At 43.6% G+C, this 23,741-nt stretch overlaps 2 protein-coding genes across 6 annotated transcripts; both read right to left on the reverse strand.

Annotated features, from left to right (window-relative positions):
- Positions 1 to 1,832: 1,832 nt before the first annotated feature.
- Positions 1,833 to 12,189, reverse strand: LOC311128682 (tumor necrosis factor receptor type 1-associated DEATH domain protein-like). Of its 5 annotated transcripts, XM_084160892.1 has the most exons (8): positions 12,122 to 12,189; positions 9,236 to 9,326; positions 6,920 to 6,994; positions 4,538 to 4,633; positions 4,055 to 4,205; positions 3,389 to 3,666; positions 3,074 to 3,221; positions 1,833 to 2,605 (listed from the first exon to the last, which is right to left on the reverse strand). In XM_084160892.1, exons 4-8 carry the CDS (start codon positions 4,556 to 4,558, stop codon positions 2,307 to 2,309), a joined length of 897 nt encoding a protein of 298 aa, XP_084017018.1. In that variant the 5' UTR covers positions 4,559 to 4,633; positions 6,920 to 6,994; positions 9,236 to 9,326; positions 12,122 to 12,189; the 3' UTR covers positions 1,833 to 2,306. The 5 variants fall into 5 exon arrangements, with proteins under 5 accessions (XP_084017018.1, XP_084017016.1, XP_084017019.1 ...); XM_084160890.1 differs by lacking the exon at positions 9,236 to 9,326; XM_084160893.1 differs by lacking the exon at positions 6,920 to 6,994.
- A 1,984-nt stretch (positions 12,190 to 14,173) lies between these two features.
- On the reverse strand, positions 14,174 to 23,683 carry LOC311127638 (prolyl 3-hydroxylase OGFOD1-like). Its single transcript, XM_084159464.1, has 13 exons — positions 23,401 to 23,683; positions 17,754 to 17,899; positions 17,578 to 17,624; positions 17,145 to 17,245; positions 16,619 to 16,735; positions 16,445 to 16,536; positions 16,214 to 16,342; positions 15,973 to 16,086; positions 15,813 to 15,892; positions 15,464 to 15,696; positions 15,159 to 15,287; positions 14,941 to 14,999; positions 14,174 to 14,847 (listed from the first exon to the last, which is right to left on the reverse strand). Exons 1-13 carry the CDS (start codon positions 23,558 to 23,560, stop codon positions 14,686 to 14,688), a joined length of 1,569 nt encoding a protein of 522 aa, XP_084015590.1. The 5' UTR covers positions 23,561 to 23,683; the 3' UTR covers positions 14,174 to 14,685.
- Positions 23,684 to 23,741: the final 58 nt, after the last annotated feature.

Consider the following 23,741-nt stretch of genomic DNA (forward strand, 5'->3'; position numbering starts at 1 on the left):
CAACAGGACAATGACCCAACACACCTCAAGGTTACACACACACATACACACACATGGCTTGCTGGTGCTCTTTCATGCCGTCCCTAGGAGGGGTGCGTCACTTGAGTGGGTTGAGTTACTGACGTGATCTTCCTGTCTGGGTTGGCGCCCCCCCTTGGTTTGTGCTGTGGTGGAGACCTCTGTGGGCTATACTCGGCCTTGTCTCAGGATTGTAAGTTGGTGGTTGAGGATATCCCTCTGGTGGTGCGGGGGCTGTGCTTTGGCAGAGTGGGTGGGGTTATATCCTTCCTGTTTGGCCCTGTCCGGGGGTTTCTTCGGATGGGGCCACAGTGTCTCCGGACCGCTCCTGTCTCAGCCTCCAGTATTTATGCTGCAGTAGTTTATGTGTCGGGGGGCTGGGGTTAGTTGGTTATACCTGGAGTACTTCTCCTGTCTTATCCAGTGTCCTGTGTGAATTTAAGTATGCTCTCTCTAATTCTCTCGTTCTCTCTTTCTCTCTGAGAACCTGAGCCCTAGGACCATACGTCAGGACTACCGGGCATGCTGACACCTTGCTGTCCCCAGTCCGCCTGGCCTTGCTGCTATTCCAGTTTCAACTGTTCTGCCTGCGGTTACGAAACCCCTACCTGTCCCAGACCTGCTGTTTTCAACTCTTAATGATCGGCTATGAAAAGCCAACTGAGAGACCTGAGCCCTAGGACCATACGTCGGGACTACCGGCCGTGGTGACTCCTTGCTGTCCCCAGTCCGCCTGGCCTTGCTGCTATTCCAGTTTCAACTGTTCTGCCTGCGGTTATGGAACCCCTACCTGTCCCAGACCTGCTGTTTTCAACTCTTAATGATCGGCTATGAAAAGCCAACTGAGATTTATTCCTGATTATTATTTGACCATGCTTGTCACTTATGAACATTTTTGAACATCTTGGCATGGTTCTGTTATAATCTCCACCCGGCACAGCCAGAAGAGGACTGGCCACCCCTCATAGCCTGGTTCCTCTCTAGGTTTCTTCCTAGGTTTTGGCCTTTCTAGGGAGTTTTTCCTAGCCACCGTGCTTCTACACCTGCATTACTAGCTGTTTGGGGTTTTAGGCTGGGTTTCTGTACAGCACTTCGAGATATTAGCTGATGTAAGAAGGGCTATATAAAATAAAATTGATTGATTGATTGAAGGCTGTGTAAGGGCTATTTGACCAAGAAGGAGAGTGATGGAGTGCTGCATCTGATGACCTGGCCTCCACAATCACTCGACCTCAACCCAAATGAGATGGTTTGGGATGAGTTGGACCGCAGAGTGAAGGAAAAGCAGCCAACAAGTGCTCAGCATATGTTGGAAAAGCATTCCTCATGAAGCTGGTTGAGAGAATGCCAAGAGTGTGCAAAGCTGTCATCAAGGCAAATGGTGGCTACTTTGAAGAATCTAAAATCTAAAATATATTTTGATTTGTTTAACACTTTTTTGTATTACTATGCTTGTGGGTACCGAAAATCCCCAAATATGCCCACAAGGATAGTAAAACAAGGAAAATTCTCCCTCGTGGGGTTAGGTTTAGGGGTTAGGGAAAATAGGATTTTGAGTTGAAATACATTTTAGGTCCCCACAGGGATAGTACAACATTTGGTGCTTGTGTGTGTGTGTGTGTACATGGATTAGATCCTGCCCATTTCCCAAAGTTGACAACTTTTTTACATGGGGGGTACTGTAGGCTATTTCAGAAAGCAGGATCAACAGGTTTCCTAAAGATTCTACGTAATCCATAGTAAAAGGTTTTATCAGGATCTTGGATTGTGCTAAGTGAAATACAACTCTCGACGTGAATGAAAGCAATGGGCAATTCGTTTTTATAAACCCAACACTTTATTTGGATTTCGGAACAAATATTCCCCAATACCATTACAAATTGTTCAATATCAATCTAGTTTTTGTAATAACTAATGGTTATTGGTAGAATGACCAAATCCATGAATGGTCCAGTCTGTGGTGGAGAAAGGGGGTTGGGTTTAAAGCGGAAGAAGAAAAGGCCACAGTGATTTCAGTTTGCTCTCCAACCAGAGACAACAATGACTTGATATAGCAATTATGAGAACTATTGGTTTTGTAAGAAGTAAAACATTTTTACTCAAATAAAAAAAACATACAATCAAGCTCACAGACCCAAAGCTCACACAGAACAGACACATGGTAGCACCTAGGTAAGTTGGTGCACACACGTTTCTGCTCACACAAGCAATGCCACCCACACGTTACCACTCTTTCACACATACACACATAGGCCAACACACACCCCCAGACAGTGTGACAGACAGTGTCACTCCCTGGGCTGGATGTCCAAAATGTTCTCAGCCAGGCTGGTGAGTTTGCTTTCTTCCAGTGCTCTGACCAGCCGGCCCAGCCGTGCTGCCCTCCCCTCCGCCTGGATGAAGCGGCTCAGCAGCTGATAGGCCTGCTCGTACAGCCCCTCCCTCTCGTACTCGTAGGCCAGGTTGTCTATGGCCGGCCCCTTCAGCGCACGGCAGTTCTTGCCCAAGGCCCGCCCCACTTTCCTCCAGTCCCGCCCAACGCCGTTGGAGAACCGCTGCAGGTCCCCTGCCGCCAGCATGCGGTCCTCTGATAGGTCAGGAGACAGAGTGGGAGGGGCTGTTAGAGACATGTATCCAGAGTCTATATATGGCCCTGCATGTAAGACGTGGTGTAAGTAAGTAAAAAACAACAGCAACCTTCCAGATACTGGCCCTCCTCTCTTACCTCTAGGCTACCCTGCTGTCCCGGGTGTACTAGATTACCCATAATGAGTGTCCTCTATACCAGAGATTGGGCAAGCTATAATGGTCCTCTTCCTCAAAGGACCACTTAGATTAAAACCAGCACTTGAGCTGACTAAAAGTGTCATCAAACTATTTGAGGCACAGGTCAATAACCTTCCATAGACCAGTGGTGGTCTACTGACCGAGAGGTGAGAAACACTGTTCTATGCCAGTGTATGAATGTAGAGGACCCAGGGGACATAGAGTCCCAGCTCCCCGCTGAACCCCCACTGATGATAAGAAGCAGCCATGGCAGTCAGAGCCAACTCACCAAACACCCTCTTCTGGAACAGGAAACAGTTGCTGGGCACGGGGGGCTCTCCCTGTGTAAGGGTGGGTGGCTGGGGTACGTGACCCAAGGCCTGGCTCTGCAGCTGCTGCTCCAGCTCAGCAATCTCATCATGCCGTAGGCGCCCCGGCTGACAGGAAGTGACATCAACATTTAGAACACCTCATAGTGAGTCATAAGACATAAGGCACAGCAGAGCACCTGACAGGTATACACTATATATTGTGATCTGTTTATCATATATTACCAGTAACAACACCATTATATATGGATTATAACCTGTATATAGTATATTACCTGTGACTGGTGGATGTGCTGCAGACAAAGCTCCAGATCGTCCAGACAAAAGTCCAAAGTGTGCGTCCCGGCTTTGAGCTGGGTTTCCACGGCAAGCTCCTGTGGGCCGAGGAGGCGGCAGGTGTGCTGGGTGAGGGACTGTTGTACGGCACCGGAGCCATAGCTCTGCAGGAACCTGCGGCACGCAGCCGCATCCACAAACTTCAACTCCACACCCAGCAGAGGATCTGCATCGTGCAGCTTCAGGATCTCGTACCCCTCCAGCCCCCCCACCGAGTCTGGGACACAGGTCAGGTAAGGTCAAAGGTTAGAGGTAACCATAGCAATTCACTGGCACAATAGTCATGTTTTCCACAGTGACCATAAAACAAATATAACCTGACTGTGTCTCCCTCCACTACTCTGGTCCAGGCAGAGCTCTGAGCTCAACCGTGTTATGACTTCCTAAAAGATCTCCCTGCGTTTATGTGACAGCAGTTTTTCATAAGCTTTTAACTATATTCATCCCCTCAGTCGATAAGCAGGTCACCCTGCAACACAAGCCCTTTTTCACTCCCCATGACCACCAAGCTAAGCCTTTCTTTCTATCAATAATACATCTGCCTCAACCAATGCTCAGCATGCTCCCCACGCGAGCTGGAGACCGGATGGCCTGATGTGGCTCACCTGTGAGTGTCAGCTTGAGGACTTTGAAGACGCTGAACTTGCCCTGCTGGTCTTTGTAGAGAGAGAGCAGGTTCACTGCGGGACAGGAGTGCAGGAAGAGAACCGCACATCCTGTCCACGGGCCATCCTCCACACTCAGTGCCACCATTTTCTAAAATATCACATGGAACAACATCCCATACAAGATTAAAGTTCATAATGCCTCTGCTCTGTATACTACCATTCAGACATTATGCTGAATTTTGTACAGCACAGGTGCTTGTACTTATAGCTATATTCTTACATGCACAGTACACACACACTCCCCACTTGACATTATCACACGCATGCGCAATAACAGAAACAGACATGCATGTTCTCCTATAAATAGTTAATGTGAACTGTCTCTGTCCCTGCCACGTTTCCTCTTTCCCTCTCATACATACCACACCTCCTCTCTCCTGCCTCTCTCCTCCCGTGTCCTCTCAAATAAACATACAGTACCGTTTCATCCATTATGTCCATTGTTTGGTCATTCCCGTCATCTGACCTCAGCTGTCACAAGCGTCTTCTATGTGTTCTCTTCAAGCCTCTTCCTTCCTGCAGAGATATAACAGATATATTACTCAGACGATCAACAGTCTGAGTTCAAAGGCTAATACACATCAATCAAATCCATCCTGGTATTAAAAAGAGTCAGGATCCAGATGCAGTCACAATACAATGCAACCCAATACAACCCCTCACTTTATATTATCTCACTCCACTATCCTTACCATACCCTATCTTACCTTCCCTATATGTCATTACATTAATTCACTATTTAATGTCCCTTTAGTACCCAGGGGCGTTTCTAAGATTTGAAGACATTAGGGGCTTAGCCCAAAGCCAGTAGGGGGGTCCAGGGCCATTCTCCCCTAGCAAAAATGTAAGGAATTTCAACAGATAAATACATTAATTTGGTGCACTTTGAGATTAATATTGAGAGATTAGAACATTGAGAGAATATATATTTTTCAGGTAACTCGCACCTTCCCACCTGCCACAGCAGACACCGCCAGTACTCTATTACAGTTGATACTGTGGGTCTCTCTACTCTGGAACACACACATCTACAGTGTATTGCCAAAAACCACTGAGACAAAACTGATTAAAGTCCCACAGTACCCAAACACCCTCTCTCTCTCTCTGTAGCCCAATTGGTAGAGCATGGCGCTTGTAACGCCAGGGTAGTGGGTTCGATCCCCGGGACCACCCATACGTAAAAATGTATGCACACATGACTGTAAGTCGCTTTGGATAAAAGCGTCTGCTAAATGGCATATTATATTATTACACTCACACACACACACACTGTGAAGTAATTAGAATCCATAGGGAAGCTTTAAGTGATAGTCTACATTTACATTTTACATTTTAGTCATTTAGCAGACGCTCTTATCCAGAGCGACTTACAGGAGCAATTAGGGTTAAGTGCCTTGCTCAAGGGCACATCGACAGTTTTTCACCTAGTCGGCTACTGTGTGCTCACCCCTTGTCTAACTCTCTCCATCACTTTCTCTGTGTCGTCTGTTGCTGTCTCTTAGTATTCTATGTTGCTGTCTCTTAGTATTCTATGTTGCTGTCTCTTAGTATTCTATGTTGCTGTCTCTTAGTATTCTATGTTGCTGTCTCTTAGTATTCTATGTTGCTGTCTCTTAGTATTCTATGTTGCTGTCTCTTAGTATTCTATGTTGCTGTCTCTTAGTATTCTATGTTGCTGTCTCTTAGTATTCTATGTTGCTGTCTCTTAGTATTCTATGTTGCTGTCTCTTAGTATTCTATGTTGCTGTCTCTTGTCTACTCTCCTCTCTCATCCTGTCATGGTTGTAAAAAGTGTAAAAGTAAACAATTGTTTTAATAGTAATTTCATAGGATTTTTCACCTCACCTGCAAATTATTTGTAAGCCATGTTTTATTTTTCACTGTCTGTATTTCACTTCTTATAATTTGTGCAAATAAATAAAACGAATTAGAATCTATAGAGCAGCTTGAAGAGATGCAGTCTAATGTGTGCTCAATCCACCTGCCCTCTTCTGTCACTTTCGCTGTGTCTTGTCTGTTGCTGTCTGTGTCTTGTCTGTTGCTGTCTGTGTCTTGTCTGTTGCTGTCTGTGTCTTGTCTGTTGCTGTCTGTGTCTTGTCTGTTGCTGTCTGTGTCTTGTCTGTTGCTGTCTATGTCTTGTCTGTTACCGTCTCCTTTGTCTATCCTCTTCTGTTATGGCCTGTTCTGTTCTTCTAGTGTCTCTCTTCATTATATCCTATTCTTCTGTTGCTGTCTCTGTGTCTTGTATATATATATTTTTAAACCTTTATTTAACTAGGCAAGTCAGTTAAGAACAAATTCTTATTTACAATGACGGCCTACCAAAAGGCAAAAGGTCTCCTGCGGGGACGGGGGCTGGGATTAAAAATTACAAATGAAATAAAAATATAGGACAAAACACATCACGATAAGAGAAACACCACAACACTACATAAAGAGAGACCTAAGACAACAACACATCATGGCAGCAACACAACATGACAACAACATGGTAGCAACACAACATGGCAGCAGCACAACATGGTAGCTGCACAAAACATGGTACAAACATTATTGGACACAGACAACAGCACAAAGGGCAAGAAGGTAGAGACAACAATACATCACACAAAGCAGCCACAACTGTCAGTAGGAGTGTACATGATTGATTCTCTCTGCACCATCTACTTTTCTGTTGCTGTCTCTGTGTCTTGTTTGGTGTGTTTCTTTAGTTTTGCAATCCAAAACGGTCAAGGGGATACTGGGGTAGCTTAACTTGTTTTGGGCCTGTGTCTGGGTTACCTAAATCATCCTCTTCCCTACCATTTGCCCCTGGCTGCTGCTGTTCTAATTGCTCCACTGGCCTGCTGTTCTCATCTGTCCTCCTCCTTGGCTCATCTGAAAGGTAGCAAGGTAGAGGTGCAGCATGTCATTAGTTAGTTTTGAAGGGCGACTGCACTTCCTGATTTGGCCTCGTTTTAGATTTGGTTCATTAAGAAATGCTAGCGGCCATGACTGAATTGAAACGTGAGTTGGTTTTGGGGTGTGGTTTGATGTGGGTGTCTCATGTGCATGTTCACAGGTGGGAAGAGGTAGCCAAATTATATTGCCAATTAGCTTCAGCCAGCTGGTGCGCGACCTGACTTTGACTTTGGATAGCCTATCTCCGGGGCTAGTTAGGGACAGTAAATAAATTACACAACGTAAATGAGACAATATTTTCATGTTGCACACCTTTTAGTTTTCTCAATAAATTATTAAAAAATTAAAAAGTTATGGAACAGTTGAAAACCTGTAGAGGAACGGGTAGAGGAGGCAAATGCATTTTGCCCCCCAAGATAGGGAGGAGGATGGTGAGAGAAGCAACAAAATTCCCATGAATCACTGTGAAAGAATTGCAGGCCTTGGTGGCGTCTTGGGGTCACCAGGTTTCACAAAGCACCATCAGACGCCACCTCCACAACCACAGGCTCTTTGGAAGGGTTGCCAGAAGAAAGCCCTTTCTGACCCCAAGACACAGACGCAAGCACTTGCAGTTTGCCAAACGTCATTTAAATTATGACTGGAAGAAGGTGCTCTGGTCAGATGAGACCAGAATTGAATGTTTTGGTCAGATACAGCATCGGCATGTTTGGCATCGAAACAGAGATGCATACAAGGAGAGGCACCTCATACCCACTGTGAAATATCTTGTTTCTTATGGTCTGAGAGTCTTTAGGTGCCTTTTGGCAAACTCCAAGCGGGCTGTCATGTGCCTTTTACTGAGGAGTGGCTCCCGTCTGGCCACTCTACCATAAAGGTCTGATTGGTGTAATGCTGCAGAGATGGTTGTCCTTCTGGAAGGTTCTCCCATCTCCACAGAGGAACTCTGGAGCTCTGTCAGAGAGACAATCGGGTTCTTGGTCACCTCCCTGACCAAGGCCCTTCTCCCCCAATTGCTCAGTTTGGACGGGTGGCCAGCTCTAGGAAGAATCTTGGTGGTTCCAAACTTCTTCCATTTAAGAATGGAGGCCACTGTGTTCTTGAGGGCCTTCAATGCTGCAGACATTTTTTGGTACCCTTCCTCAGATCTGTGCCTCGACACAATCCTGTCTCGGAGCTCTACGGACAATTCCTTCGACCTCATGGCTTGGTTTTTGGGACCTTATATACTCAGATGTGTGCCTTTCTAAATCATGTCCAATCAATTGAATTTACCACAGGTGGACTCCAATGAAGTTGTAGAAACATCTCAAGGATTATCAATGGAAACAGGATGCACCTGAGCCCAATTTCCAGTCTCATAACAAAGGGTTTGAAACTTATGTAAATAAGGTATTTCTGTTTTCACTTTGTCATTATGAGGTATTGTGTGTAAATTGCTGGAAAAATAATATTTTATCCATTTTATAATAAGGCTGTAACGTAACAAAATGTGGAAAAAGTCAAGGAGTCTGAATACTTTCCGAAGGCACTGTATGTGTGGGGTACAGAGATGAGGTAGTCATTCAAAAATCATGTTGAATTATTATTGCACATGCAACTTATTATGTGACTTGTTAAGCATATTTTTATTCCTAAACGTATTAAGGTTTGCCATAACAAAGGGGTTGAATACTTATTTACTCAAGACATTTCAGCTTTTCATTTTTTATTAATTTGTAAACAATTCTAAAAACATAATTCCACTTTGACATTATGGGGTACACTGTGTTGGCCAGTGACACAAAATCCAAATGAATCAATTTTTAATGAATGCTGTAACACAACAAAATGTGGAATAAGTCAAGGGGTGTGAATACTTTCTGAAGGCACTGTATGTGATCGTTTCCCAATGTAATCAAGGTTTGAAATTATTCTGTTTTTTGTCAAATACTATATATGTTTGGGATTCATGCTGTCAATTTGCAGTGTACAAATTATTTATAACTATGTTCCGGCCCCCCGACCATCCGCTCAAGGAAAAATCGGCCCATGGCTGAATGTAATTGGGGACCCCTGGCCTACATGTAATCATAAGCCATCATTACATTCATACACCGGTAGTGTCATACATTATTTAAAGCCTAGCATACCATAGAGCAGGGTTCTTCAATTCCGGTCCTGGAGGGCCGAAACACTTCTGTTTTTTATTTCTACCTGGTAGTTAATTGCACTCACCTGGTGTCCCAGGTCTGAATTAGCCCCTGATTAGAAGGAGAGGGTGAAAAACAGAGGTGTTTTGGCCCTCCAGGACCGGAATTGAAGAACCCTGCCATAGAGTGTATGAGGATTATGTCATCATCAAGAGTTTAATAATACAACATTTTACATCCACCACTGCAGCGTCAAATACTAAAATTATCCTGCCATATGTCAACCAAAGGATTGCCTGGACATTGGGTCAATTCAGTGAATGCCATTCCTTTGATTTGGATGAAAACGAGAATCAGTCTACAAGGTACAGACTGCCAAACAAGTTGAATTGGTTGGTTTCTTTTTTTATAGTGAATATTTATATTGTACAGTCTATAGAGAGCAATATTAATGGTTAGTTGGGCAAAGCTTACAGGAAAATGAATGGAGTTTTTGTAGGGTTTTTCAATAAACGCCGAAAATAAGACCTGTGGTAAACACAGACTTAGGAGATCTTATATGTTTTGTTCTATGAGATAATTTTTTATTTATCAGCTAACGTCCCTTTTTGTGAATTTTGAAGCATTTACGGTATAATAAACACATAACACACATAAATGCTTCATAATTCATAAAAGCCATGTTAACTAACTAATATTATCTCATAGAACAAAATGTATAAACTCTCCTAAGCCTGTGTTACCTCAGACTTTATTTTTAGTGTTTATCCCAAAATCCAATTATTTTCCCATTAATTTTCCCCATAGGAATGGCTGAATGAAACAGAGTTAACTCATTTCCGTTTTTTAAGACTACAAACTAGCGAGCTAGACTATACACTAGATGACTGACAGGGGGCGCTGTTTTAAATCTACAAACATTTTAGAATGCATTTATTTGTTTTTGACACGTTTATTCTATTACAGACACCTTAATGCATACTTTTGAATCATATTATGTGAGCTAAGCATACCAATAAAAAATGAAAATATATCAAAACATTTTCCTTAAAGTATCATTTTTAGAAAGAACTACAACAAAATACTTGAATACATGTAATTTTGCCCTTGAAACATTTAAATGAAATACTGAAGAATTCCATTAATTCCTATGTAAATACTGCTTTTCTGCAGAGTGCCAATAAGGCCAACCGGTGGCTTCAAAACCTCTAATTGGCCAATACATTGCATCAGCAATCTCGGGTTTATATACATCATTGGGTTAGACTACTGGGCCTACAAGACAGGTAGCACTATGGGATATGCAGTTCTGTGAAAACGCGAGTCCCGTGAGTCACATGTACATGATGACAGGAATTTAATTACATTCTCTATTGCTATGAGACAAGAGTATGACACAGCAGACTGGTCTCAGACTAGACGTAACATAGTAAATGTAAATCCGTATCACTCAAATTAGTATGATATTTACATTTACATTTTAGTCATTTAGCAGACGCTCTTATCCAGAGCGACTCACAGCCAGTGAATACCTTTTTTTTTCTTTATACTGGCCCCCCATGGGAATCGAACCCACAACCCTGGCGTTGCAAACGCCATGCTCTATCAACTGAGCTACATCCCTGCCGGCCATTCCCTCCCCTACCCTGGACGACGCTGGGCCAATTGTGCGCCGCCCATGAGTCTCCCGGTCGCGGCCGGCTGCGACAGAGCCTGGATTCGAACCAGGATCTCTAGTGGCACAGTTAGCACTGCGATGCAGTGCCTTAGACCACTGCACCACTCAGGAGCTCTCAAAGTTTTCTGATATGTTACGTTTGGTATTGTGAAAGAGATGGAGACCCGCACACTGCTCTCAAAATTTTCTGATATGTTACGTTTGGTATTGTGAAAGAGATGGAGACCCGCACACTGTCGAAAAAATTAATAAATCCAAAACTGAGGCTTGAATACAAAATAAAGATGTTAGAACATCATGGTGCCCAAATAAATGAAAGGTATATTTACACTGAGAATGGCCTAAGGCCGAAACTTTGGTGTTTTGTAGATTTTTTGGGCATCATAATGTTCTAATAAACATCTATATTTAGCATTCAAGCCTCAGTTTTACATTTGGTATGGTTACATAAGATAGGTTACTTAAGGCAAAAACTAAAGGAGGGTGGTTGGTCGGGGTGGATGGGTGGGCGTATAATGCGAGTGTGTTCGAATCTCACTGACAACTTTAGCATTTTAGCTAATTAGTAACTTCCCCTAACTATAACTGTTTTAGCGAAACCTTCCCCTAACCTAACTCTTCCCTAACCCTTTAACCTACCTCCCAACCTTAACCCCTAACCCTAACCCCTATGCTAGCTAATGTTAGCATTAGCCACCTAGCTAACTTTAGTCACAACAAATTGAAATTTGTAGCATATCATACATTTTGGAAATTCAGACCATATTGTATGAATTGCAATTCGTAACATATCCTACAAATTGCAATTCGTAACATATCATATTAATAGTCATTAGTAACATATCATACAAAATTGATGATGGCCTCCACAAATTAATAAATACCATACGAAATGTAACATGTCATTCTAAATGGTTGGCACTTCTCGTATTTACGTACAGAATAATACGAAATGCTCTGAGACCACGTTGGACACAGTGCGGTTCAGACTTTTAGGAAACTAGAAAAGTAGGCCTACTTTATAGTAGATTAAGCTCCACCAAACACCGCCTATTGAACTTCAATAATGCAAAAGTCTACTGGTGAAGTTTTAATCATCATACATTAAAGTTGTTACAAAACAGTAGCCTAATCAACAATAGAAAGGAATCATAGCAACTTGAGAACATTTTCTTTCATGATTGACTTGTACTGTTATGTATTTGTTTACTGTCATTTGTGGCATTAACTGTTGTATAGGCTGTAATTTCATTTTGGGTTTAAAGTAAAATCATAATTGTATTGTTAACTTACCTTACAAGAAAAAAAACTTTGTAAGGACGGCAACGCGTCCTGACCAGAGGAACAAGTACAGATACAGTAATAATTTCCTGACAGGCGATTGGCTACAGGGAAACCTCGAGGCACTGTGATTGGTGAGAAAGAACATGCCGCTTCCCTATTGGTTAGAATCACGTATCTCTACGGGAAGGAAGTCGTTTACTGTTTTCGTTGGTTGATTGGATGGAAATATTTGTCGAACTGATGCTTTACTGCTGAAGCCATTTGCTTGCAACTGTGTAGCTAATTACAATGTTGAAATGATATCATCACTAAAGGCAAAAGGAATCGAGTGAGAAGGAAAATACAAAATAAGAAAGAGGTTATTTTATTTAGGCCTATATAGATATATGTACTGTTATTTGGGGTTTTTGGAACCAGGTCCATGGGTGATGTTATTAATTTGCCCGGTTTAAATGCTGTTGACATGTATAATCCTTCCTCAAAGTAATCACTGCGCCATTTTGAATTTAAGGGGGGTGCCTTACATGCACATTCATTGTCAGACAAGTGATTATTTCAGAGAAGGTAGGATACATTTAACAAGGAAATAAATGTTCTCTTTCAAATGAAAACCTCTGTTACAGACTGAAACTATGGCAACTGCTTGGGGACAAAAACAGGCCAGATGGAGGCTATAACAGAATAGAAAGGAGCAATAACAAAAAATGAAGTGAGCAAGGCCCACATAAGGTCTGACAGTAAACTGTAGGTCTTATCTAGGTTTGACAGGAAATGGCCTCACTATTAATCAGAGAGCCACTTCCAGAAAAATTCCGACAGGTGAACTCAAAAGACAGACTTTAGCCCTCTCCTCTTCCTCTCTCAGAATCTGATATGCCAGTGCTTCACAGTGTGCAAAGCTAAAATATCAGGATCGATGAATAAACCCTAGTGCTGAAATATAGCTGTGGTGCTGTGTTATTGTCAAACACCCACACACATTAAACGGGTTAGACTACTGTTCATCCTCAAGTATCCTCCTTGATCACAGCTGCAAAATTGTAATAATCACAAACACATTCTCTATATTTCACTGTTGATCCTAGCTACAGATATAGCCAATTTTGACTTTGTGGCTGTGGAATCTAGTGGAAATCGTTTATCAACCGCACACGGGCTTGAAAATAACAGCACCAGTTTAAGCACCGCCTTCGCCCAATCTTGATTCGTCCAAGTAATCAATGATGAAAACCCAAAACCAGGAACTACTGCTGCTAGTAATAACAACATTCTGTGAACCTTGACAGTTTCTCGCCATTTCATCTGTCCACGAGAGATTATGCCGCTTTCACATGCTAGTTGGAACTAGGAAACTCATACATTTCCAATTTGCTAATTCGTCAAAAATTTCCCAGTTTCCTAGTTGTCATGATGACACACCTATCTCGATCGATGGGAGAAGATTTGAAATAGATAAGATTGCGGTTTACACATCGTTAGATTACTTAATGGAGCAAAACATGTATTTATAATGGAGCATTTTCGTACCACTTGCAATTGGACACAGACATTTTAGAAGATACGTTTGTCCGAATCGAGAACAAAGATAGTGTCGCAAAGTTAAGGTTGGTCAAAAATGATCTGTGCTACACCAAACAGTACCTAACCTGTATCTCCCACTAATGGATACCAAAAAACTCTGGTTAACTCACATTATCTGGTATAACAATCTGTAGCTCCATCCTTTGTCGAAATTTAACAGTCAGATTGCGACCATTATTTCAATATTTTCACTAAGGTGACTGAAAACTATATAATGTATACCGATGTGTTTAAGTACTATGCAATGTATATCAAATAACTATATTTTGCTATGTAACTACTGTGTAAAAAAAGTGCCATGTATGTAAAATATGAGTCATATATAAATGTAACAACAACAAAAGCTGTAAGAAGAGGGGACGGGCCAATAAAAAATAAATAAAAAAGATTAGTGAAATCAGATATCTGCCAAACATCTAGCTGTTATTACTAATTTGTTATTCAGTTTGGTATCCAAGTGAAGAATTTAACATGGGAGTGGACGGTGTTCAATCATTGGTCTGTAGTTTACTTTCCTTGCAGACAGATTCATTTTTACAGTGACAGCATGAATACTGTAAGATAGTTTGAATACATACTACAGACACATACAAATAAGCTAGCAATATATAATAATAATATTATATTCCATTTCGCAGATGCTTTTATCCAACGCGTTTTACAGTCATGCGTGCATTCATTTATGTCTGGGTAGCCCCGGGAAACAAACCCACAACCCTGGCGTTGCTAACGCCATGCTCTACCAACTCAGCCATACAGGGCCACAATAATGACACACGATAATGAACACAAAATGCTGTCACTGTAGACAATTGTTTATCTGCGTTACTCTGTGGCTACCGACTAAAACCAGGTAACCATGGTAACAGGGTATCCCTGCCTGTTCTCTTTAATGAAGAACACATGACATCATGGAGCTTTAGAGTAGACCAACCACCCATCACAGTGATGTTATATTACAAACACACACACCTCAACACCCACACAACAACTCATTCATAATACACAAAGGAGAAGTCATAAACTGCTCTCCTACAAGGATCACCAATAGGTAGGGTGGAGCTTCTGTGATTGATATGTTTGACAAATTTGAGAGTCTCTTTGTCCCTGTATACAAGAGCCAGGGAGTTCTCCTCTGGATACACCGTCAGGAGCTGCGGACAGGAGGACACCGATGAGAAATGACAACCATGACAATCATAGGAATCTAGTTCATCAGTTGCCATTTGAACAGTGACATCACTCACCTCCTCATCCTCTTCATTAGCAACGTAAGAGGTGAAGCCCCCAAACTCAGTCTGCCAGTCTGAGAAATAAAAAGACAGTTATCACACTTTGGAGTTGATATTGTGTATGAAAACATTTGCACTTACAACTTTGCAAATAGTTCCTAAAACTATGATTCTAACCTACATTGTGTGTCTGTGCTTAAGCATGAGTGTCTGATTAAGCTTGTGTGACTGACCAGGACAGCTCAGGGGCAGCAGTAGGTCAAGGGCGTACTCCGCTCTTGATGCGTCTCCATCGTGCAGTAGTGTGTAGCCCCCGTGAGCCCAGCGCCGCAGCTCTCCAACACACACCGGCGTGCTCGGCTCTTGAGGATACACACAGAGGGGTCAACACATATTTACAAAGGCATATTCAGTCCTGAGGAGGTACAGAAAGGTCAAGGCTCACAAACACACAGATCTGAGGATACACACAGGGGTCAACACACATACACAAACCCACACACAAAAAAACACATACAGACACAAACAAGCAACACACCTTTGTTATTCTTATTAGCTGATGGTGTGTCCCCAGATGACCCTGTGGCTTCTCTCTCTTCCTCATCTTCTTGGTCCTTCTCTTCCTCCTCGTCTTCGTCACTGGGGCTGAGGTAGTGCAGTCTCAGGCCAGTGAAGTTGGACAGAAGCAGGAAGAACGCCTCCGAGCACAGCAGCTCCCAGCATGCATTCACACACTGGGGGAAGGACTCTAACGAAGCCACTTCATAACATCTGCACAATGCACATACACACAAAAATATTTACACACATCATATACATTTACACGCATCATAACACCTTAGGGATATCTCTCTCACTCACACAAACAAATGACTGGACAGGCTCACCTCCTGTTGGGAGGACCTCGCTTGGTCCACTGGACCTCAGTCGATCGCAGTGCTTCACTCACCTCCTTAAACTTCTCCTCCTGTAGAGAGAGACACTGTCAACCAGGAGAGAGGCAGCAGGAGAGAGATGGAGAAATGAAGAGGTAGAGTAATGGGTTACTTTGAGGAAATTCTTGAGCTGGATCTCAGAGCTGTCCTCGAACTCTTGCTGAACCTGTGACTGGTAGTCAACGTCCAGATACAGTGGATTCAGCCACTCTAGCAGCAGTGTCTCCTGTGAACAGACACAAAATACACACTCAGGTAAAATGCACACACACACGCACATTTATTTATTTCATGTGACTACATCCTTGCTCTACGGCTGTGAGTTCACTCTTTCAGAACAAACACACACTTACATCTCTGGGAAGGTGGGGGCTCCTTGGGAAGGGGGGCTCGATGTGACGACGTGGTCGCTCCAAAGACGGCCCGTGAAACCAGCCACTCAGAGAGAGACGACACTTATCCTCTGACAACACCTCTGCAACCTGGACAAACACACAGAGAGACAGCCATCCGTAGATTGCACTACTGCTACCTGGACAGGTGAGAAGCGTGTGGTTGTTACCTGGTGGTATAGGAAGAACTACCTGGTGGAAGGAGACGGGTGAAACCTCGAAGAGAACCAGAGTGTTCCAGCTGGGCACCAGAGACTTCACCACACTATGGGGCTGGAAGTGACCTATGCACAAATTAGATTATAAGTTAAAACACTAATTATTTCACTCACGCCAACACACACACAGCCACACACCAATACTTACCATCTGTGCTGAAGAGATCCAGGGTTCCTCCGTCGCTGCACTCCCATGGAGGGACAAGGTAGAGGATGAAGGCAACACGCCTCCCCTCCAACTCATCATCATGACACAACAGAACATCTACCGACAGAGAGATATATAATATGCCATTTAGCAGACGCTTTTATCCAAAGCGACTTACAGTCATGCGTGCATACATTTTTTTTTTGTGTATGGGTGGTCCCGGGGATCGAACCCACTACCTTGGCGTTACAAGCGCCGTGCTCTACCAGCTGAGCTACAGAGGACCACAATAGATAAAGAGAGTGATTTGTAACAGACAGATCATGCATATTTCATCATTAATTCCAGAAATATGCATGTCCATATAGACTAAATATGCAGTGGGCAGAACAGGATATCTTGGGGGATAGCTAAGTGCTTCTGCTCTTTTCTTCTATAGCTTTATTAGAGATGGAGGAGGAACATGCTAATATTAAGGCTTGCTCATTTCTTTTTTGAAGAGTAGAGGTAAAAACATGTGGCTCACCAGTGTATTGGTACTTGGCACAGGAAATGTCCACTGTGGGCTCCAGTTCTACCCCCAACACTTCCCCCAGCCAGGATCGAAACCGCCCAAATAGTGCTGCCCTGAAAACACACACAAAGCTCAAAAACAGCCAAACTGAGAGCATGCACATGTAAAGGACATCACGCTGCTTGCTTAGTGAGTACCGCTTTCCCCTGATTCAGCGCATAACGAGGCTCGAACTCAGGACCTCTGCCTCGCAAACACGTGACCGCCCTCCTGAAGCGTCTTACCCAGTCGTGCAAATGGAGACACTTGTGGAGGCACGCGCAAGTGGAGACACTTCAGGCTGAGGAATGAGTTTCACAAATCCCCATCTGCTACACACACACACAAAGCAAACATGTTCTCTCTACCTCCCTAAATCACTCTCACACACACACATACAAATTACCTCAAGCCTGTGATGTGAGGCTCTTTTCTCTTTTTCAGGTCATCTGACTGTAAGATAAATTGTCAATGAGTGTCATAACTCCCAATGTCATAACTCCAAGAGGCAGAGTAAAGAAACATTATGAACAAGAAGTAACCCGTTTCCAAACTGTATTCCTATCTGTTTTCCTTTTTCACCTGATTAAATTTGTACAGGTCGTTGGACTTCTCATGGAAGTTGAGGTCTAGAAGCTCCCTCTGTAGGTTCTCTGTAAAGCTGTCACTCTGGATGAAGTTCCTGATGATGCAGTGAGGGAAAGGGTGGCAGTCCAGCTCCAGGCCCCCTTAAGAGGAACACCAGAGGAACACTCAACGAGTGGTCTAGCAATATAAACAATGTTTTAACACTAATTATGTGTACAAATGTAACATTAACTATAGAGCTAGTTGTTGCCTCTGGCTCATTTTCGTTTGAGGTTATAACCAGTTCTAACAGCACATAGGAAGCTGGTAAATCTTCTCAATATTCCAAAAACATACTTTTTTGTGACACCCTTTTGTGACTTCCCTTTGGGTGCCATATATATTACTTTTAATTTTTAATTTTACTTTACATTTGATTTTTTACTTTAGTTTATTTAGTAAATATTTTCTTAACTATTTCTTGAACTGCATTGTTGGTTAAGGGCTTGTAAGTAAGCATTTCACGGTAAGGTCTACACATGTTGTATTCGGCGCATGTGACAAATAAAATTTGATTTGATATACAGTACCAGTCAAAAGTTTGGACACACCTACTCATTCAAGGGTTTTTCTTTATTTTTACTATTTTCTACATTGTAGAATAATAGTAAAGACATCAAAACTATGAAATAATACATATGGAATCATGTAGTAACCAAAAAAGTGTTAAACAAATCAAAATATATTTGAGATTCTTCAAATAGCCACCCTTTGCCTTGATGACAGCTTTGCACACTCTTGGCATTCTCTCAACCAGCTTCACCTGGAATGCTTTTCCAACAGTCTTGAAGGAGTTCCCACATATGCTGAGCACTTGTTGGCTGCTTTTCCTTCACTATGCCGTCCGACTCATCCCAAACCATCTCAATTGGGTTGAGGTCGGGGGATTATGGAGGCCAGGTCATTTGATGCAGCACTCCATCACTCTCATTCTTGGTAAAATAGCCGTTACACAGCCTCGAGGTGTGTTGGGTCATTGTCCTGTTGAAAAACAAATGATAGTCCCACTAAGCCCAAACCAGATGGGATGGCATATCACTGGAGAATGCTGTGGTAGCTATGCTGGTTAAGTGTGCTTTGAATTCTAAATAAATCTCAGACAGTGTCACCAGCAAAGCACCCCCACACCATAACACCTCCTCCTCCATGCTTTACGGTGAGAACTACACATGCAGAGATCATCCATTCACCTACATCTCACAAAGCCACGGCGGTTGGAACCAAAAATCTCAAATTTGGACTCCAGACCAAAGGACACATTTCCACCGGTCTAATGTCCATTGCTCGTGTTTCTTGGCCCAAGCAGGTCTCTTCTTCTTATTGGTGTCCTTTAGTAGTGGTTTCTTTGCAGCAATTCGACCATGAAGGCCTGACTCACACAGTCCCCTCTGAACAGTTGATGTTGAGATGTGTCTGTGACTTGAACTCTGTGAAGCATATATTTGGGCTGCAATTTCTGAGGCTGGTAACTCTAATGGACTTATCCTCTGAGGTAACTCTGGGTCTTCCATTCCTGTGGCGGTCCTCATGTGAGCCGGTTGAGAGAATAATAATGCTGAGAGCCCGTACTGAAGCATTCAATGTCAGCAGAACGAACCCCCGATGACTCAGTGGTGCGAAATGCGTACAAGTCAAGCAGCTACGAGCTCCGCAAATCGATTAGGGATGCAAAAAGACAATACAGACTCAAACTTGAATTGATGTTCGACAACTCAGACTCGCGTCGCATGTGGCAAGGACTACTGACTATCACAGACTACAAAGGCAAATCCAGCTGTGCGGTGCCCACGAAGCCTCCTTCCCAGACGACCTTAACACATGATATGCTTTCTTCGAGGCAGACAATACCGAGCCAACCAGGAAGACTCTCGCTGCTCTGGACGACCAGGTGCTTTCGCTCTCCGAGGCTGACTTGAGGAAAACTCTCAAAAAAGTTAATACTCACAAAGCCGCCGGCCCAGATGGCATACCTGGCCGCGTCCTCAGAATGTGTGCTGACCAGCTGGCGGGCATCTTCTCGGACAACTTCAACCTGTCACTGTCCCAAGCTGTAGTACACACGTCTTTTAAGGAGACCACCATCGTCCCAGTGGCCAAGAAAAACAAGGTGACATGCCCAAATGACTATCGCCCCTTCGCACTCACCACGGTCATCATGAAGTGCTTCGAGAAGCTGGTCATGGCCCATATCAAGGCCAGCATGACAGGCACACTGGACCCACTCCAATTTGCCTACCACTACAACAGATCCAGATCCATTTCCATCGCTATGCACATAGCCGTAACACATCTGGACAAGAGGAACACCTATGTGAGAATGCTGTTCATTGATTACAGTTCAGCATTCAACACTGTTGTTCCCTCCAAGCTCGACACCAACCTCAGAGCCCTGGGTCTGGACACCACCCTCTGCAACTGGATCCTGGACTTCCTGACGGGCAGACCATAGGCTGTGACGATTGGCAACACTTCTTCCACACTGACTTGTAACACAGGGGCCCCCCAGGGGTGTGCCCTCAGTCCTCTGCTGTACTCCCTGTTCACCCACGACTGCGTGGCTTTGTGCGACACCAACTCCATCATTAAGTTTGCTGACGACACCACGGTTGTAGGCCTGATAACAAACAATGACGAGTCAGCCTACAGGGAGGAGGTACGAGAATTGGCATTGTGGTTTCATGACAACAACCTCTCCCTCAATGTCAGCAAAACAAAGGAGTTGATTGTTGACTTCAGGAAGCAGAGGAGGGAACACGCCCCGATCCACATCAATAGGACTGCAGCAGAAAGAGAGTCACAAGTTTTAAGTTCCTTGGCGTCCACATCACCGAGGACTTGTCATGGACCAATAACACCACCACTCTTGTCAAGAGGGCGCAACAGCGTCTCTACTTTCTAAGGCAGCTGAAGATACCCGGCATGCTGCCCCAGGTCCTCTTCAAATACTACCGCTGCACCATCAAGAGCGTCCTGACCAGTTGCATCACAGCCTAGTATGAGAATTGCTCCATCTACAAACGCAAGGCCCTCCAGCAGGTGGTGAAGATGGCCCAGTACATCACTGGGACCGTGCTCCCACCCATCCAGGACATCTATTCGAAATGGTGTCTGAGGAAGGCACGCAGCATCATAAAGGACCCTACACACCCCAGCCACGAGGAGACGGTAACGGAGCTTGAGGTCAGATACCAACAGGCTCAGTGACAGTTTCTATCTACAAGCCATCTGACTGCTGAACACTTGAACTGGACTGACCACCTGTTCTGATTCTCCGCATCTTAGCACACATGCGCTCACTCATGCACACACCCACACACATATACAGTGCATTCGGAAAGTTTTCAGACCCCTTGACTTTTTCCACATTATGTTACGTTACAGTCCTCTTCAATCTACACACAATACCTCATAATGACAAAGCAAAAACAGGTTTTTAGAAATGTTTACAAATGTATTACAAATAAAAAACAGAAATGCCTTATTTACATAAGTATTCAGACCCTTTGCTATGAAACTTGAAATTGAGCTCAGGTGCATCCTGTTTCCATTGATCATAATATAATAATAATATGCCATTTAGGAGATGCTTTTATCCAAAGCGACTTACAGTCATAGATAGGAGTAACAGTAGTGATACATACCCTCAATGTGAATCCTTGAGATGTTTCTACAACTTGATTGGAGTCCACCTGTGGTAAATTCAATTGATTGGACATGATTTGGAAAGGCACACACCTGTCTATATAAGGTCCCACAGTTGACAGTGCATGTCAGAGCAAAAACCAAGCCATGAGGTCGAAGGAATTGTCCATAGAGCTCCGAGACAGGATTGTGTCAAGGCACAGATCTGAGGATGGGTACCAAAAAAAATTCAGCAGCATTGAAGGTCCCCAAGAAAACAGTGGCCTCCATCATTCTTAAATAGAAGCAGTTTGGAACCACCTAGACTCTTCCTAGAGCCTGAGCAATCGGGGGAGAAGGGCCTTGGTCAGGGAGCAAGAACCCGATGGTCACTCTGACAAAGCTCCAGAGTTCCTCTGTGGAGATGAGAGAACCTTCCAGAAGGCCAACCGTCTCTGCAGCACTCCACCAATCACTACTTTATGGTAGAGTGGCCAGATGGAAGCCACTCCTCAGTAAAAGGCACATGACAGCACACTTGGAGTTTGCCAAAAGGCACCTAAAGGACTCTCAGACCATGGTTTGATGAAACCATGATTGAACTATTTGGCATAATAATATAATAATAATATAATATGCCATTTAGCAGACGCTTTTATCCAAAGCGACTTACAGTCATGCGTGCATACATTTTTTTTTGTGTATGGGTGGTCCCGGGGTTCGAACCCACTACCTTGGCGTTACAAGCGCCGTGCTCTACCAGCTGAGCTACAGAGGACCACCATGAATGCCAAGCGTCACGTCTGGAGGAAACCTGGCACCATCCCTACGATGAAGCATGATGGTGGCAGCATCATGCTGTGGGGGTGTTTTTATGCAGCAGGGACTGGGAGACAAGTCAGGATCGAGGGAAACATGAACGGAGCAAAGTACAGAGAGATCCTTGATGAAAACCTGCTCCAGAGCGCTCAGGACCTCAGACTGGGACGAAGGTTCACCTTCCAACAGGACAACGGCCCAAAGCACACAGGCAAGACAACGCAGCAGTGGCTTCGGGACAAGTCTCAATGTCCTTGAGTGGCCTAGGCAGAGTCCGGACTTGAACCCGATCTAACATCTATGGAGCGACCTGAAAATAGCTGTGTAGCGACAGTCTCCATCCAATCTGACAGAGCTTGAGAGAATCTGCAGAGAAGAATGGGAGAAACTCCACAAATACAGGTGTGCCAAGCTTGTAGTGTCATACCCAAGAAGACTTGAGGCTGTAATCGCTGCCAAAGGTCTGAATACTTATGTAAATGTAATATTTAATTTTTGTATTTTTATAGATTTGCAAAAATGTATAAGAACCTATTTTTTCTTCGTCATTATGGGGTATTGTGTGTAGATTGATAAGGGGAAAATAACTATTTCATCCATTTTAGAAGAAGTCTAACAAAATGTGGAAAAAGTCAAGGGGTCTGAATAATTTCCGAATGCTACACACACATCACAACTGCTGCTACCAGACCCCCCCCCCCCCCCCCCCCCCCCCCATACAAGTGTACATATTGGCTATAAATTGTGCCTTCATTAATTATACTTATGCTAAAACATGTTTTTCTATTCTACGGAGCCATTTACTTCATGTTGTTTCCTTATTGTTGTTGCATTGTCGAGAAGGAACCTGCAAGTAAGCATTTCGTTGGATGATGTATACCATGCGTATTCCGTAGATACGACTAATAAAAACGTTAAACTTCATGAAAAGTGATAATTGTGGAGGTAGATAGTTTGACCCACATCTTCTAGTGTTTTCAGATCAGTGGTCATGAAAGCAAAGTTGTGACTAAAGCTTTGCACTTGACTGACAATATTGATATGTAGGGAGACTAATAGCTTATCAATAAAATAACCATCTATGTAACGAGAGAGAAACAAGACTAGCCAAAGCATGTGCTTGGTGTACACATGTAGCTAAGATAGCTAGCAAGTAGCTGACCATGAGAGTACTGTGCTCGCTGCGACCATGCTTCCTTCACCCCCCTCTTCACATCTTCGTCCTCGAGTAGCGGAGAAAGTGCTGCTATCTCTTCACGTTTCTTTCTCTTCTTTCTTTTCTCTGTATTGTCGCTATCGTCTCGCTGTCGTTTACAATTCATTTTTGTAGAAATAAGAGTCGCGGTTAAATTGCGTCATAAAAACGCAGCAGGACGTTGGTGGTTCATTTGGCTCCTTTCACTTAAAAGAACAGGCCCACTAAGCTCCCAAACGGCACTTCGTTCAAAATGCTTAAAAATCGAGGGGACACTGTGGCCCCATCCAAAGTTACCCGGACAGGGC

This window comes from Coregonus lavaretus (genome assembly GCF_964263955.1).
Source record: "Coregonus lavaretus genome assembly, chromosome: 4".
NCBI lineage: Eukaryota > Metazoa > Chordata > Actinopteri > Salmoniformes > Salmonidae > Coregonus > Coregonus lavaretus.